General features: G+C 37.5%; 1 protein-coding gene across 2 annotated transcripts in view; it reads left to right on the top strand.

The window, feature by feature from the left end:
• Positions 1-12,638, top strand: part of LOC126260953 (2-amino-3-ketobutyrate coenzyme A ligase, mitochondrial) — a 71,669-nt gene extending 59,031 nt beyond the window's left edge. For both annotated transcript variants that reach the window (XM_049958465.1, XM_049958466.1), the window contains 2 exons: positions 6,339-6,516; positions 12,438-12,638. In XM_049958465.1, the coding sequence (XP_049814422.1) occupies positions 6,339-6,516; positions 12,438-12,595 (336 nt within the window). In that variant the 3' untranslated portion in view covers positions 12,596-12,638. The remainder of the gene's footprint in view (positions 1-6,338; positions 6,517-12,437) is intronic.
• Positions 12,639-15,012: the final 2,374 nt, after the last annotated feature.

The following is a 15,012-nucleotide window of genomic DNA, read 5'->3' as shown; positions in this document are numbered from 1 at the left end:
GCCTGCTTTAACATTCCACTGCTGACATGCATGGATTCATGGGGTTGTCTACATACCCGTACATGTCCATCCACTTGATACAAGTTGAAACAAGACTCATCTGACCTGGCAATATGTTTTCAGTCATCAACAGTCCAATGTCAGTGTTGACGGACCCAGGCAAGGCATAAAGCTATAACACCACGTTAAAACTCATTTAAATCTTGATAACCTGCCACTGTAGCTGCAGTAACTGATCTAACGGCTGCGCCAGCACCTGTTGTCTTATATAGCCGCTTCTGACCACAGCACCGTATTCTGCCTGTTTACATATCTCTGTATTTGAATATGCAGGCCTATACCAGTTTCTTTGGTGTTTCAGTGTTTGCCTGATGTAGAGGCAATATTTCACCATTACATACAAAGCTGGGGTGCTATTCCAGTGTCAGAGAGCCTCAGCAATACTAGTGATTCAAAGAATGGGAAAATGGGCTCAAGGTGTGAATTGGAGTTTGTGTCCGGGAGGGCAATGGACTAGGGTAGTCTGTACAGGTGTGGTGGCCATAATGCTACAGTGGTGCAGTTGTCAGAATATCTATCTAGTAAGCAAAAGATCTGGGTCAAGTCCCAGCTGCTGCACAAATTTTAATTCACTGCTTCAGCTTTCACCCAATTTTTCTTTGTAACATATCTATTGTCAGTTTTAATTTTCTTTCGTTTCTGACTTTATCTGCTGCCTTCATATATTCCATAAATTTCAGATTATGAAGAAGAAAACATTATGTAGAACATTCATAAGGAATGAATAATACATTCATAATTTGATAGCAATTTAGTGAAAAAGTACTTTTTGCATGATCTGATTCAATGTTCTCAATGAGCTTTTGTAACACAGGCCAACGAAAAAATTTCTTTGAAAACCTTTTTTTACTTTGATAGCTGATGTTTATAGATTTTTATAAGCTGAATCCAAATCTAGCCTTAGTTTCTTTGTATCACCCATAGTTTTGCAATATGCTTTTTATTATATAGTGCAAAAATCCTATGCTATACGGTAAGTGGGGAAATTAATGAAATGCTTTGTTACAACATAAGCATAGTTTGTATTTACAGAAAGCTACTTAAAACAATGATATGTGTTAATAGTGGTTTTACTTGTCACTTGGGATTGGTTTATATTTTCTTTCTGTTTTTTTTTTTTTTTTTTTTTTTTCTTTGAAGCTTCTTTTTCTATGATGAGTCACTTGCTGACCTTGTCGGTGAAGTGACCAACAGTAGTCTCCCATCACATTGGTATTCCAGCAGCCTTGGTAGCATTTTTCCATCACTTTAATGTCCTGGTGAAAACATTCTCCTTGCTCCTGACTAACATATCCCATATTGCCTGGGAATTAATCAAGGTGGCTGTTTAAAAAGTGAACTTCCAGGCTCATTAAACATCCTAAAGTTTTAAACTTCTTTAACATTGTAGCTATAATAGAAACATATCCTGGGTCTTTTTCATGTCCTAAGAACTTTGTAATGACTTGCCTGAATGATACCCATGCTTCTTTCTCATTTAAGGTCATTGTGAATTCAGAGTTAATATCAAACATCAGTTTTCTAATGTCAGGTCTGACAAAGATGCCTTCTTTTAGTTTATCTTCTGAAAGGTGTGGAAACTTTTGGCAGAGATACTTAAAACATGGTCCATCTTTAGGCGAAGCCTTTACAAACTGTTTCATTAGGCCTGACTTTATATGTAGAGGTGGTAGGAGTATGTTTTTTGGATCTACAAGGTTTTTGCGTAGGATGTTCTTCTCACCAGGTTTTAAAGACTCCCTCACAGGCCAGTTCTTTCTGCACAAGTGTTGATCCCTAGCCCCACTGTCCCATTCACACAAGAAACATGGAAATTTGCTGAAGCCACCTTGCTGGCCAAGGAGCAAGCATGTTATTTTTAGATCGCCACGTATCATCCAACCATGAGCAGAATATCCTATTTTATTTAGTACTATTTATAGGTTTTCATAGCTTTCTTTCATATGTACAGAATTTCCAACAGGTATAGACACATACATGTTACCATTGTGTAATAAAATAGCCTTTAAACTAGTTTAGGATGAATCAATAAACAGCCTCCAATCTTCCTTTTTGTATTCAATACCAAACTCATTCATCAGACCGGGAATGTCTGAGCAGTACACTAAATCACCTTCTTGTTGAAAAAACTTTGAAAATTGATGCTCTCTCTTTCTATAAATGTATATGCTGGTTCCAACTGTCAATAAGTTCTTTTCTTTTAATCTAGAGCCAAGCAATTCAGCTTTTTCTTTGGTTAAGCCCAGATCCCTAACCAAATCATTAAGCTCGGTCTGAGTAAACAATTTGGGCTCTAGACTTTCTGTATTACAATGGAATGCATCATCATCTACATCTACATCTACATACATACTCCACAATCCACCAAACGGTGCAGGGCGGAGGGTACCTTGTACCACAACTAGCATCTTCTCTCCCTGTTCCACTCCCAAACAGAACAAGGGAAAAATGACTGCCTATATGCCTCTGTACAAGCCCTAATCTCTCTTATCTTATCTTTGTGGTCTTTCCGCGAAATGTAAGTTGGTGGCAGTAAAATTGTACTTCAGTCAGCCTCAAATGCTGGTTCTCTAATTTCCTCAGTAGCAATTCACGAAAAGAATGCCTCATTTCCTCTAGAGACTCCCACCTGAGTTCCTGAAGCATTTCCGTAACACTCACGTGATGATCAAACCTACCAGTCACAAACCTAGCAGCCCGCCTCTGAATTGCTTCTATGTCCTCCCTCAATCTGACCTGATAGGGATCCCAAACGCTTGAGCAGTACTCAGGAATAGGTCGTATTAGTGTTTTATAATTGGTCTCCTTCACAGATGAACCACATCTTCCCAAAATTCTACCAACGAACCGAAGACGACTAACCGCCTTCCCCACAATTGCCATTACATGCTTGTCCCACTTCATATCGCTCTGCGATGTTACGCCCAAATATTTAATCGACGTGACTGTGTCAAGCGCTACACTACTAATGGAGTATTCAAACGTTACAGGATTCTTTTTCCTATTCATGTGCATTAATTTACAATTTACAATTATCTATATTTAGAGTTAGCTGCCATTCTTTACACCAATCACAAATCCTGTCCAAGTCATCTTGTATCCTCTTACAGTCACTCAATGACGACACCTTCCCGTACACCACAGCATCATCAGCAAACAGCCGCATATTGCTATCCACCCTATCCAAAAGATCATTTATGTAGGTAGAAAACAACAGCGAACCTACCACACTTCCCTGGGGTACTCCAGGTGATACCCTCACCTCCGATGAACACTCACCATCGAGGACAACATACTGGGTTCTATTACTTAAGAAGTCAAAGTCTGGTTCATCTAATTCACATTGTACATCAGAAAATACGAGGGCGGTTCAGAAAGTAACCTCCGATTGGTCACAGTGCGGGTTGTGGGGGGAGTAGCGACGCCATCTGTGCGTTCACGCACTCAACAGGTCAGTCGGCATCAAGCCGTGGTCGAGTGAACGTCGTACCTGTGCTAGTTTAGTTTTTGTGGCAGTTTGAAATGTGTGCTGCAATAGAAAACCCCGCCAAATGTGAAGTGCGTGCTGTCATAAGGTTTTTTACAGCCAAAGGATATTCTGCAGCAGCTATTCATCGTGAGCTTTGTGCCGTGTACGGACCAAGAGTTATGAGTGAAGGAGTTGTCCGTGAATGGGTACGTTTATTTAAAAGTGGACGAGAAAACATTCATGATGAAGAGAGGAGTGGTAGACCATCATTGGTGACTAACGAACTCGTTCAGACAGTTGATGCAAAGGTTCGTGAAAATCGACGTTTCTCAATGTCGGAGTTGTCTACTGGTTTTCCACAGATTTCTAAGACTCTCTTGTACGAGATAGTGACAGCAAGATTGGGTTACCGTAAGTTCTGTGCACGATGGGTGCCCAAAATTCTTACCGACCACCACAAAACTCAAAGAATGGCCTCTGCATTAGACTTTCTGTCACATTATGAGGACGAAGGAGAACCATTGTTAAACAGAATCGTGACCGGTGACGAAACCTGGATTAAGTACGTGAACCCTGAGACAAAAGAACAATCAAAGATGTGGGCACATTCAAATTCGCCTACCAAACCAAGAAAAGCCTCGCAAGATTTTTCTGCCAGAAAACTGATGGCAACGGTGTTTTGGGATGCCAAAGGGGTGTTGTTGGTTGAATTCATGGAATGTGGTACGACCATTAATCAAGACGTGTACTGTGAAACAATAAAAAAGTTACGACGGGCTATACAGAACAAACGCCGTGGTATGCTGACTTCCGGTATCGTTTTTTTGCACGATAACGCCCGTCCTCACTCTGCTCGCAGAACCAACGGCCCTTCTTGAGTCCTTCAAGTGGGACGTTATCAACCATCCACCTTACAGCCCAGACCTGGCGCCAAGTGATTATCACCTCTTCATGCATTTGAAGAAATGGCTCGGGGTCACAGCGGTTTGATGACGACGAAGAGCTCAAAGATGCGGTCACAGGCTGGCTCCAGGCACAAGCGGGTGATTTTTATGCAGAAGGAATTTCAAAGCTTGTGAAGAGATACGATAAGTGCCTCAATCGCTATGAAGACTATGTAGAAAAATAGTGCAAAGATGTAGTTGTAAGATGTATATATTAAAATATTTTTATTTAACTTGGTGTATTTTTTTTAAATCAACCGGAGGTTACTTTCTGAACGGCCCTCGTACTTCTGTTGGAATAGAATTTAAAAATCATCTGGTGGTTCAGGAACCAGCAAATCTACATCATGCCCTACTGGTCGGATGACGGACAAAAGTTTAGAATAGCTTATTACCTCCTTGTTTTTCAAATTATGACCAGTAATATCAACACTGCAAAAGTAGCAATCATCAGAATGATTTCTTGGCTCCATCCATATCATAGGAAAAGCAAATCTAAAGGCTTTTTTCTTCTTTTTGGACCATTTCCTCAGATCTTCAACACACACATAACATACCTTATGCGGCACGTGAGATTTATCTTGATCACCAATTTTATATCTAAAGTATGATACATAAACCTTTTTCACAAAGTCTGTGATGTTTCTTTGGTGTTTTTAAATCACAAATTCACCACAAATATAGCAAAACCTGTCAGCAGAGTTTTTACAACCATGATTAGACATTGTACTGAGCACATGTACAGGAAATGGGAAAGTGAGGTTAGGGTGACAGTAAACAAAACACTATCTGTTAACAAAAAAATAGAATTGACCTGTTTTTGCCAGCAAATGTTTTTCAGCAGTGCTACCAATGTTATCAACATTCATTACACTTAATTTTTAAATTATTTTAACTATATAAAAGGTATTAAATTCTTTAAAAATCGCTTAATTTAATAAATTTAACTGTAAAATGTGAAGAAATGGCGGGTGATACAGTTTATTAAGTATCATATTTGGATTTCCCACCCTAAAAAACATAAGAATAAGGTATTTTCAGCAAAAAAGTTTTTCCATCGTTGGCCTGTGTAATCCTCAGATACCCACAAAGTGCTGCATGGTTATGTGTTTCCTGCATGTGGATGCATGTATTTTCTTAAGAGCTAAAAACAAATAAAACAATGTTTTATGCAAGGTGAACCATTTCAACAACACTTTGTTACTGAAAATAGCACAAATCACCAAAAGGCTCTTGTGTAATACAAGTTGAACAGTTTTTCTGGCTACACAAAAGTAACTACACAGTGAAATTATTTCAGATTTCAGTTCAGAAAATAAGGGAATGCCAACCACTCACCTAGAGCAGATTGATGCATGGAACATAGAAACACATAAAAGAAAACAGTGTTCACACTAGCTTTCAAGAACTAGCCTTTTTTCCTAGGAAAAGTGTACATTTGCATACACAACCATACAGACACCCAAATGCATACTTCTATTTCCGCAAGTGAGTGGTTACCTATTTCTTATTTTACATACTGCTCCATCTAGGAATTTCCATTATTGTTATTTCAGCTTCTTTTCTTCCTAAATTTTCTAGTATGTTTGTATTAATTTCCTTCTGACAACAATTAATAGCAATATTCGAATAATTTATTGTGTGCTGAATTATCTCACAGTTCATAGAACACTATGATGTAGCTAAAAATTAAATTCATTAGTTATCAATAACAATTGTAATACAGCAAAACCATCACTACGTTACTCAAATGTCAATGAGTCTGTGGCAATTTGTTATATATGAAACTGAACAAAACCTTTATTTCATAATGATATTAAGCTTTGAATGACAGCAGAAATAATCAAGGGCTTTTTATGTTTCAGGCACTGGATTTGCTTATCAATGACAGCTCATTTACTGAACGTATTCAGAAGAATACAGAGAGATTCCGTTCTGCAATGACTAAAGCAGGATTCACTATTGCTGGGGAGGATCATCCTATCTGCCCTGTCATGTTAGGTGATGCTAAACTTGCAACTAGTTTTGCAGAACAAATGTTGTGTACGTATTTTTATTATCAATAACACAATATATGCATATTTCCACAAATTCACTTTTGAAGCAAAACATTTTGGAAAATAAGCAGTACATCTAAAAGTGCAGCATATATAAATTGTTCTTTCACCTTTTCAGTTAGTCTATGTGAGGATCTTTCAAATCTACCTTCAATTTTTTGATTTCTTTTATGCTTGATAGCTTAAAATCAGAAGGTAAAGTCATAAGTAAGACAGAGATTTACTGAAAAACATTGTGCAGTAGCTAACAAGTGTGGAAAGCTAAGTGCATTATAGTTGTTAGAAGTGGGGCAAGGGGGAAATGAAACATGTTAGAAGATAAAAGATATAGAAAACTAAAAGGGAATGAAAAAAGAAATGGTTACTAAGAATAAATGCTGGGACCAAAGAATTTAAAGAACATTATTAACATATATTAACACCAGGGGGCAGTGAGAAACAAGGACATGTTGAAACACCTGTTCCCACTTGTGGAGTTCTGAGAAACTGTAATCTGGGGGAATAATCCAGATGGCACATGTGGTGAGGCAGGCACTGAGGTCATAACTGTCGTGTTGTAGACCATGCTCAATAATAGGATGTGTGTTACCAGTAAACACCCTCTGTCTGTGTCCGTTCATCCTAGTTATTCTTTAATCTTTACTCCTCCCCCCCCCCTCCCCCACCACCACCAAAACCACCCCCCTTCCCCCCTCCCCCCCCTCTCTCTCTCTCATTCTCTCTGTATGGGGGGGGGGAGAGAGGGAGAGAGAGAGAGAGAGAGAGAGAGAGAGAGAGAGAGATTTCCTTAAAATAAGCCAGGAAAGTGTGTTTTAAGTGAAAGGCTTTACAAATTATAATATACGACATTTTTTTATATGATGAAAATAGGAATATCTCCTAATTATAGTTGAGTATATACAAAAAGGAAAGTGCACAAAGTAATAAAGCAGTGAAACTGCAGTCAGTTCTGTACTTTCACATGTTGCACAGCACTTATTTAACTGGTAATTGCTAAATGTGGGGGCTACTTTTGGATAACAGGTGATAAAGTATCTTTGCTAAATTGCCAAAGTTTAAACGTGATAATAAGACTGTGACATAAATACTCACTCACAGTGTTCTAGTCATTAAAATTTACAAGAATGGCAAATTTTGCTGTTTATGTTTCATCACATGCACATAAAACTAATACTATAAAATGTGACAAAGTGTTAATTATTTATGTCATCTGTTCATCTAGATTCTTTCAGTTGTGTATATAAACAGCTTTTGCCAAACGGCACTTCAAAGCATCAGTTTCTTAATTTTTGTGTTTGGGTTTTGTCCACTATTTCTGCTGAGAAGCAATAGATTTTTTTTACGTAAAGCAATAGTAAACATATGAGAGGAAGAAGACGTAGAAGATGACTGGAAATTAACCTTCATTTATCTTCTGTATAGAAATGGAAATACTACAGAGGTGAATAATCATTGTGGTATCTCTCTATTCTCAGCAACATAAATAATTCTAACATGTCTATGAAAACAAGACAGGCATAAACAGGGAAAAATTAAAGAATAATTTTGAGCAGGATGATCAACAATGAACACATACTGAATGTGGAAACAACGTTATTTACACTGAGAGAAGACAATATGCATTTATATAGAATGAATTTTAATTCTGCAGTGGATTGTACACAGATCTGAAAGTTACTTGCAGATTAAAAGTGTGTTCTGGACAGAGACTGGAACCTGAGACCTCTACCTTTCACAAACAAGTGCTCTTCTGACTGAGCTATCCAAGCACATCTCACAATCATCCATCAAAGCCCTACTTAAAGCAGGAGATGGAGGATTGGAGGAAGTAGGACTGTGAGAGTGGCTTGTGAGTTGTGCTTGGATAGCTCAGTCAGTAGAACACTTGTCTTATAGGCAAAGGTCCCAGGTTTGAGTACCAGTCTGGCACACAGTTTCAATCTGCCAGCAAGTTTCAATATGTATTTGTATTTGAAAATTTTAAAAGGGCATATGACTCCATTGGATATGATTTACTACTTTCAACATAATGGAAGAAAATGGGAGACAAGTAACTACGACAGTATATGAGGGTAACATTGACTAACATCAAGTCCAAGATTAAAGTTTTTTCTAATCCCTTTGAAATTAAAAGATGAGTTTGTCACAGATACAGAATCTTGGCACTTTTTCTCAGCCATGTACTGGAAAAAATAAGACATGAGTACCAAAAGGAACAGGACTAAGGAGGATGGTGTGGAAACAGATTGTTTACTTTTGCAGATTATATAGCCATAATGACGGCACCTTTAAATACCTAATAAAATGGTTTATAGCAAATGGGCTAGATAAAGGAGCATTGACAATAAGAGTCATAGCATTGGAGGTAGTTTTGCAAACCACACAAAACATTTACAGTATGAAGTTCTTTTCCATGAAAACTATAATTTATTATTACAATTTTGTCACAAAAACCAGCTTGTCTATTTGTAGTTGTGTCTCTTAGCCTCTTGATAGATGTTTATTAGAGACATTTTAATGAAAAGCAATGGAAGATCTTGTACAATAGACTATGCCAAAATAATAAAAAAGGTACCTACACAAAAAATATCAAAAATAATAATATTAAAAAATAAATAGAATTATGAACACTATGTGTTAACACAGACTTTGATTTTACAGCCACTTACAAAAAATGGATGACCACAAATGTGTGGAATACTTCTTCAATGTCTTTGACTCACAACTGAAAACAAGAATTGGTAATTCCCCTAACTTAAAAAAAATCCACACACAGAGGAATTGGACATACACCCACAAGACATCAAAACTAAAACGTATTCAGAACAGCTATATAGTTTTTCTTCACCACATAGACCAGTGGTACCCATCTGATCATCTTCAGTCTGAATGAAACTTTCCATAGATATTCCTTTTGATGAATTAAAACTAATTTGTGCAAAATTTGAGCTCAAGATAGAAAAAAATTCGAGGTTTTAGGATGATTCTAGAATGAAACTTTCACTCTGCAGTGGAGTGTGCCTTGATATGAAACTTCCTGGCAGATTAAAACTGTCTGCCAGACTGAGACTCAAACTTGGGATCTTTGCCTTTCGCGGGCAAGTGCTCTACCAACTTGCCCACAAAAGGCAAAGGTCCCGAGTTCAAGTCTCGGTCCGGCACAAAGTTTTAATCTGCCAGGAAGTTTTAGGATGATTTCAGTCACGAGCTGCAATAGGTCTTGCAAGTTTCGTGACAGGTTAGACCAAATTTATGATGGCTTACAATTGAAACTAGTAGTAACTTAATCAAGATTTTTTGATAAGAAGCACAACTTTTAATGCTATTCACACTGTTAAAATTTCAAAGCTGGGTCATTCACAATTTTCTTACTACTTGATGTAAATGTTTGGAGAAATCAATCACGAGAATTATTCAATCATTTTTGAACAAGCAAAGAATTCTCAGTGCTTTTAAGCAGTTCTCCAGAAAATTAGTTGCTATCACTTCTGTGAAACTGTAGCAGTTATCTGTAAATATTTGAAAAATTTTTGTTTTTTTGGTTTTCAATCCAAAGACTGGTTTGATGCACCTCCCCATGTTAGTCCATCTTGTGCAAGCCTCTTCATCTCTGCATAAGTACTACAATGTCCATCCATTTGAGCTTGCTTACTTTATTCAAGTCTTGGTCTCTCTCTACAAATTTTACTCCTCACACTTCCTTCCATCATAAAATTGACATTTTCTTGATGATGGCACAGGATGTGTCCTTTCAACTGATCATGTCATTTAGCCAAACTGTGCCATAAATTTCATTTTTCCTTAGTCAAATTCAGTACCTCTGCATTTTTACTCAATTTATCCAACTTATTTTCAGCATTTTTCTATAGGACCACATTTCAGTAGCTCCTGTTCTCTTCTTGTCAGAAGTGCTTATTGTCCATGTTTCACTTCCATACAAGGCTACACTCCTGACAAATATCTTCAAAAATAACTTCCTAACACCTAAATAGATATTAAATGTTACAGAATTTTCTTTTTCAGAAATGCTTATCTTGCTATTGCCAGTCTGAATTTTACATGCTCTCCACTTTGGCCATCGTCAGTTATTTTGCTGCCCAAATAGCACAGTTCATCTACTACTTTTAGTGTTTCATTTCCTAATCCAAGTCCCTCGGCACTGCCTGGTTGAATTCAACTACGTTCCAGATCCTAATTTTACTTTTGTTGATGTTCTGCTATTTTCCCTTCCTCTGCTATCCAATTCTAGCCCCCATCACAATTAGATTTTCATCTGCCTTAACTCTCTCAATAACTTCTTTTATCTCTTCACACATTATTTCAGTCGCTTCATTATCTGTGTAGCTTGTCAACATTTGAACTTGCACTAAAGTGCTGGGCATTGGTTTTGTGTATTTGCTGTGATAATGCATTCACTATGCTGTTCATAGTAGCTTAACTGCATTCATTGTTTGTTATTAGACCTACTCCTTCAGTTCTCATATTTGATTTTGTATTTGTAAATCAGTGCTCGCTTGACTAGAAGTCTTGTCCTTTCAGTAATTCTCATTGTATCTAACTTCAGCCATTCCATTTCCCCTTTTTAAATTCTTTATCCTACCTACCCAAATAACGTACATAATATTCCATGCTCTGACCTGAAGAAAGCCAGTTTTGTTTCTTCTGATGTGGCATCCTCCTGAGTAGTTCATACCCAGAGATCTGCATGGGTACTATTTTAACTGTAGAATATTTTATCCAAGAGGATGCTCTCATCATTTATCTATATAGTAGATCTGCTTACCCTTGGAAAATTTCCCTTTTGCTTTCAGCTGTTCGCAGTACCAACATAGTAACTGATATAGTAGCTGATATAACAAGTCCAAATCAGTGAACCATCCAGACCGTTGCCCCTTCAACTACTGAAAAGCCTGATGCCCCTCTCCAGTACCCATGGGTTAGTCTGGCCTTTCCATACAGGTTGCACATGTCATTAAGCTACCTGTATCATTGAGTAATGAGAGTCACTTCAACCTTGGCAAGGTCCATGGTCCATGGTCCATGGGGGAATAAGTAAAAATGCCATCAAAATTTTTTCATCAAATTTGAGCATAGTTTATGTCCTATTGCTAAATGTTATCACCTCCCATTCTGTTTACTTTTATTCAGTACAAAGAACACCTGTTTTGTACTATATGTTTATTTGTTTGTTTGTTTGTTTTGGAGACCCTCAGAGTAAGATTTAAACAGTGCATTTGAAAGGCCTCAAAACCTTCTGGATCAGACAGCAGGTCTTCAGAGAAATTCTACTAACCACTGATAAATTACCTTTGCCTCTGCACTGCAGCACTGTTACAATAACATTATGAATTTCTGTATCTCTTAATGTAAAGATACACAATTTGTTTTCAGGGATTAATTATTAGCACAAAAGAAAGCTTTCATTTTACTGTTTATAATGAGACTGTAGAGTCCTGGTAGGAGCAAATTTTAACAGAGTACATGGAAGTAAACTGTAGATTAGTACGTATGTGGCATGTATTAAGTTTTAGAAGATGAAAATTGGTCAAGTATGCCCTACATCACTAAAAGCAACAAGGCTCATTGGTTAATGGTCACATTAAATTTTTAGGGAAAAAATTTTGGTGTTTGAGCACAAAATTTTAAAATTTGATCCAGACTAACATACAAAGATCACTGTATCTTAAGCTATTGCAGCTTCATCTTATATTAACATCATGCCTGTAAGATCTGGATCACTAGCTACAAATCTAGGACACTGTTTTAGTGTCAGCAAGTGTTCTCAGAGCTAGGTAGCAAGACACGGCTTCAATTATTCCTGAAAGTAGACATTTTTAATTATTTTATGTTTGTAAGCTGTAGCTGGATTACTTATCTATAATTTCTAATCACTATGCTTGTTTGCAGGTAGAGGCATTTATGTGATTGGCTTCAGTTATCCTGTGGTGCCCAAAGACAAAGCCAGGATTCGGGTGCAGATATCTGCAGCACATACAAATGATGAAATTGACAAAGCTGTGAATGCATTTGTTGACATTGGCAAGAAGATGAATGTGATAAAATAAAATACTTCTCATAACATGATAAATATTAAATATGTATAACAGACATGCCTCACTTTTAAATTTGCAACACTGTGTGAACAATGATCTGTTTTCATTTAAAGCACAGCCAGTCATTTTACAAAATTCACACTCTTAACAAACTTTGTTTCCATGAGATTATGCAGTTTTATAGTGGAATAAACATAATACATATCAGCACTCATTATTGCAGTTATTGTATTTGGCCATGAGTGGAAACTGTGGAAGTGATTATAAATATGTCTTGGGGATGAAATGAGTTCATAAACATTTTGAAGACTTTGTGCATGGCACAAATGGTAAACACAACTAAAAGAGCACCAAAAAGGTAAACATCAGTCTTAGACCATGTACTTACAGATACAGACAGGGAAAATTGTAATGTATTTATAAAAGGCTAGTGAAACAGGCAATGCTTCACAACTGCTGAATATGTATGGGAATTGGATATACATCTTAATCTCCTTCTGTCCCATCTCTCTGTCCATTTTCTCCTCCCCCTGTCTTTGACCATCCCTTCCTGCCCACCTTCTTTCTGTCCATAACCTCCTTCCCCTATCTCTCCATTTCCGCCTCTCTTTCTCTGTGTCCATCTCCTATTCCACTCTCTTTCTCTGACCTTGAGCCTTGTTTATTGTTATTGCAAACTAAACAATGATTGGGAAATGAAGCCGCTTAAAATTAATGTGAAAATGGTTGGTGTCATTGGTATACAGAATATAAGAGAGACCATACTAGCTGCTGGATATGTGTGGGTAGTAGCTTCAGTGATAGTATTTTGCATAGCTTTAATCTGCACATAGGCATGTAACGTTACAAGCAGCTGGTTTGCCTGCCACAAGATGGACTTTATCTGACAGGTTGGCTGTGGGCTGGTATGAATGTTTGTTGGGGCAGCCAGCTGTCAGACAGGTGTGACAGGTGAGCTGAACAGAAGGAAGCCATGAGGCCCAGTGGTCATCAGGATTTTTCCAGGCAGGATGAGGGTTGTGTACCAGTGACATTGCCATGGAGTGATCTAATATATGGAAGGACCTGTGACTTGAAATGTTTTCACTAATATGATTTTAGTGTAAATACATTAAAATTAATTATGAGTAGGGTAAAGAAAAACCAATGACTGTGTTGAAACTGTGACAGTGGGATGATATCTTAGAACAGAAATCTGTGTCTAAAGCTTTAATAGTTGAAACGTTATTGACATTATTACCAACACTGTTATAGTAAATTGTAACAAATGAATCCATCTCAGAAGTCACACTTGTGATATACCAGAGGTAAGAGAATAATGCCGGCAATGTAATGAACACATTGTTTTTCTAATTAAACAACTATAAAAATGTTCTAAACAATGTAGATTATTTACATAAATAGTGCCACAACTATGATCTCCTCCACAGAGATACAAATGATCTTATCAGCATTAGGTTCTTTCCTTAATATTCCAATAACATTCAACGTGTGTTGAATTGTGGTTCTGATTTATGAAGTAGGTGAGGTTCATGTTTTGACTAGAGTGGTGAATGTGGTGATTTATGTGTTTGTGATTTGTCTAAAATTGTTTAAAAAAATGTGTAAATGAGCTTGTTAAAAGATTGGAAAATGACTTCAAAGATTTTCATACATTTTATTATAAGTAATTATATGAAGTTGTTCTGAAAATTATGAATGGTGTTTGAGATGAAAGAATTTGCATTAAATGAGGATGCAAGGCAGAGCTTGTGGCATTTCACCTGTAGTTTGTGTGTGGAGTGTTGGTGAGGCATTTCATCTGGAGCTATAAAAAAAAAAGTTGAATTCTTTTATCTTGGCGGCTCGCGCATGCCCGCCCAGACGCGGGAGATTGCTGCGTTGCCAGTTGCACACGACGCACGCGCCTAGAGAAACAGCGCCATAGTACAGTATAGTTCGCAAGCTTACGTTTAGGGGGGAGCGCGCAGTTTATGAAGTAAAGCCACCACGTCCGCATTAACCCTTTCGCTGCTACAGAGACGTGCTCCCCGCATTCCGCGCTGTGCGCGATTTTGTCACTGCACTGATCGCCTGTGCTGACACATGGTGTTTCCGACTGCTTTGACACACTTATCATTCGATTCCACAACAACTATTTGGCCCAAAAATTAGATTTTTACACATCTTCTTGACTGATACCTTCCCCCCACTTCCTTTGACTGACTGAAGTGCTTTAAAATAAAGCCAAACGCGCCCGGGGTATATAAAACTTTTATTACAGTCGCGAAAGACGGAATATTTCTCAATATTACATACGACACCTATGTGGTACTTAAATTAAATGAGATATTGTTATACAGTAAATTTTATATGAAATTTAGGTACCTTGTCCACATTTCATTCTCAACATTGTGGCAACTAAAATCGACCATACGGAAAGTATACGC

This window comes from Schistocerca nitens, chromosome 5, assembly GCF_023898315.1.
Source record: "Schistocerca nitens isolate TAMUIC-IGC-003100 chromosome 5, iqSchNite1.1, whole genome shotgun sequence".
Classification (NCBI taxonomy): domain Eukaryota; kingdom Metazoa; phylum Arthropoda; class Insecta; order Orthoptera; family Acrididae; genus Schistocerca; species Schistocerca nitens.
This window is presented reverse-complemented; position numbering and strand designations above follow the sequence as displayed.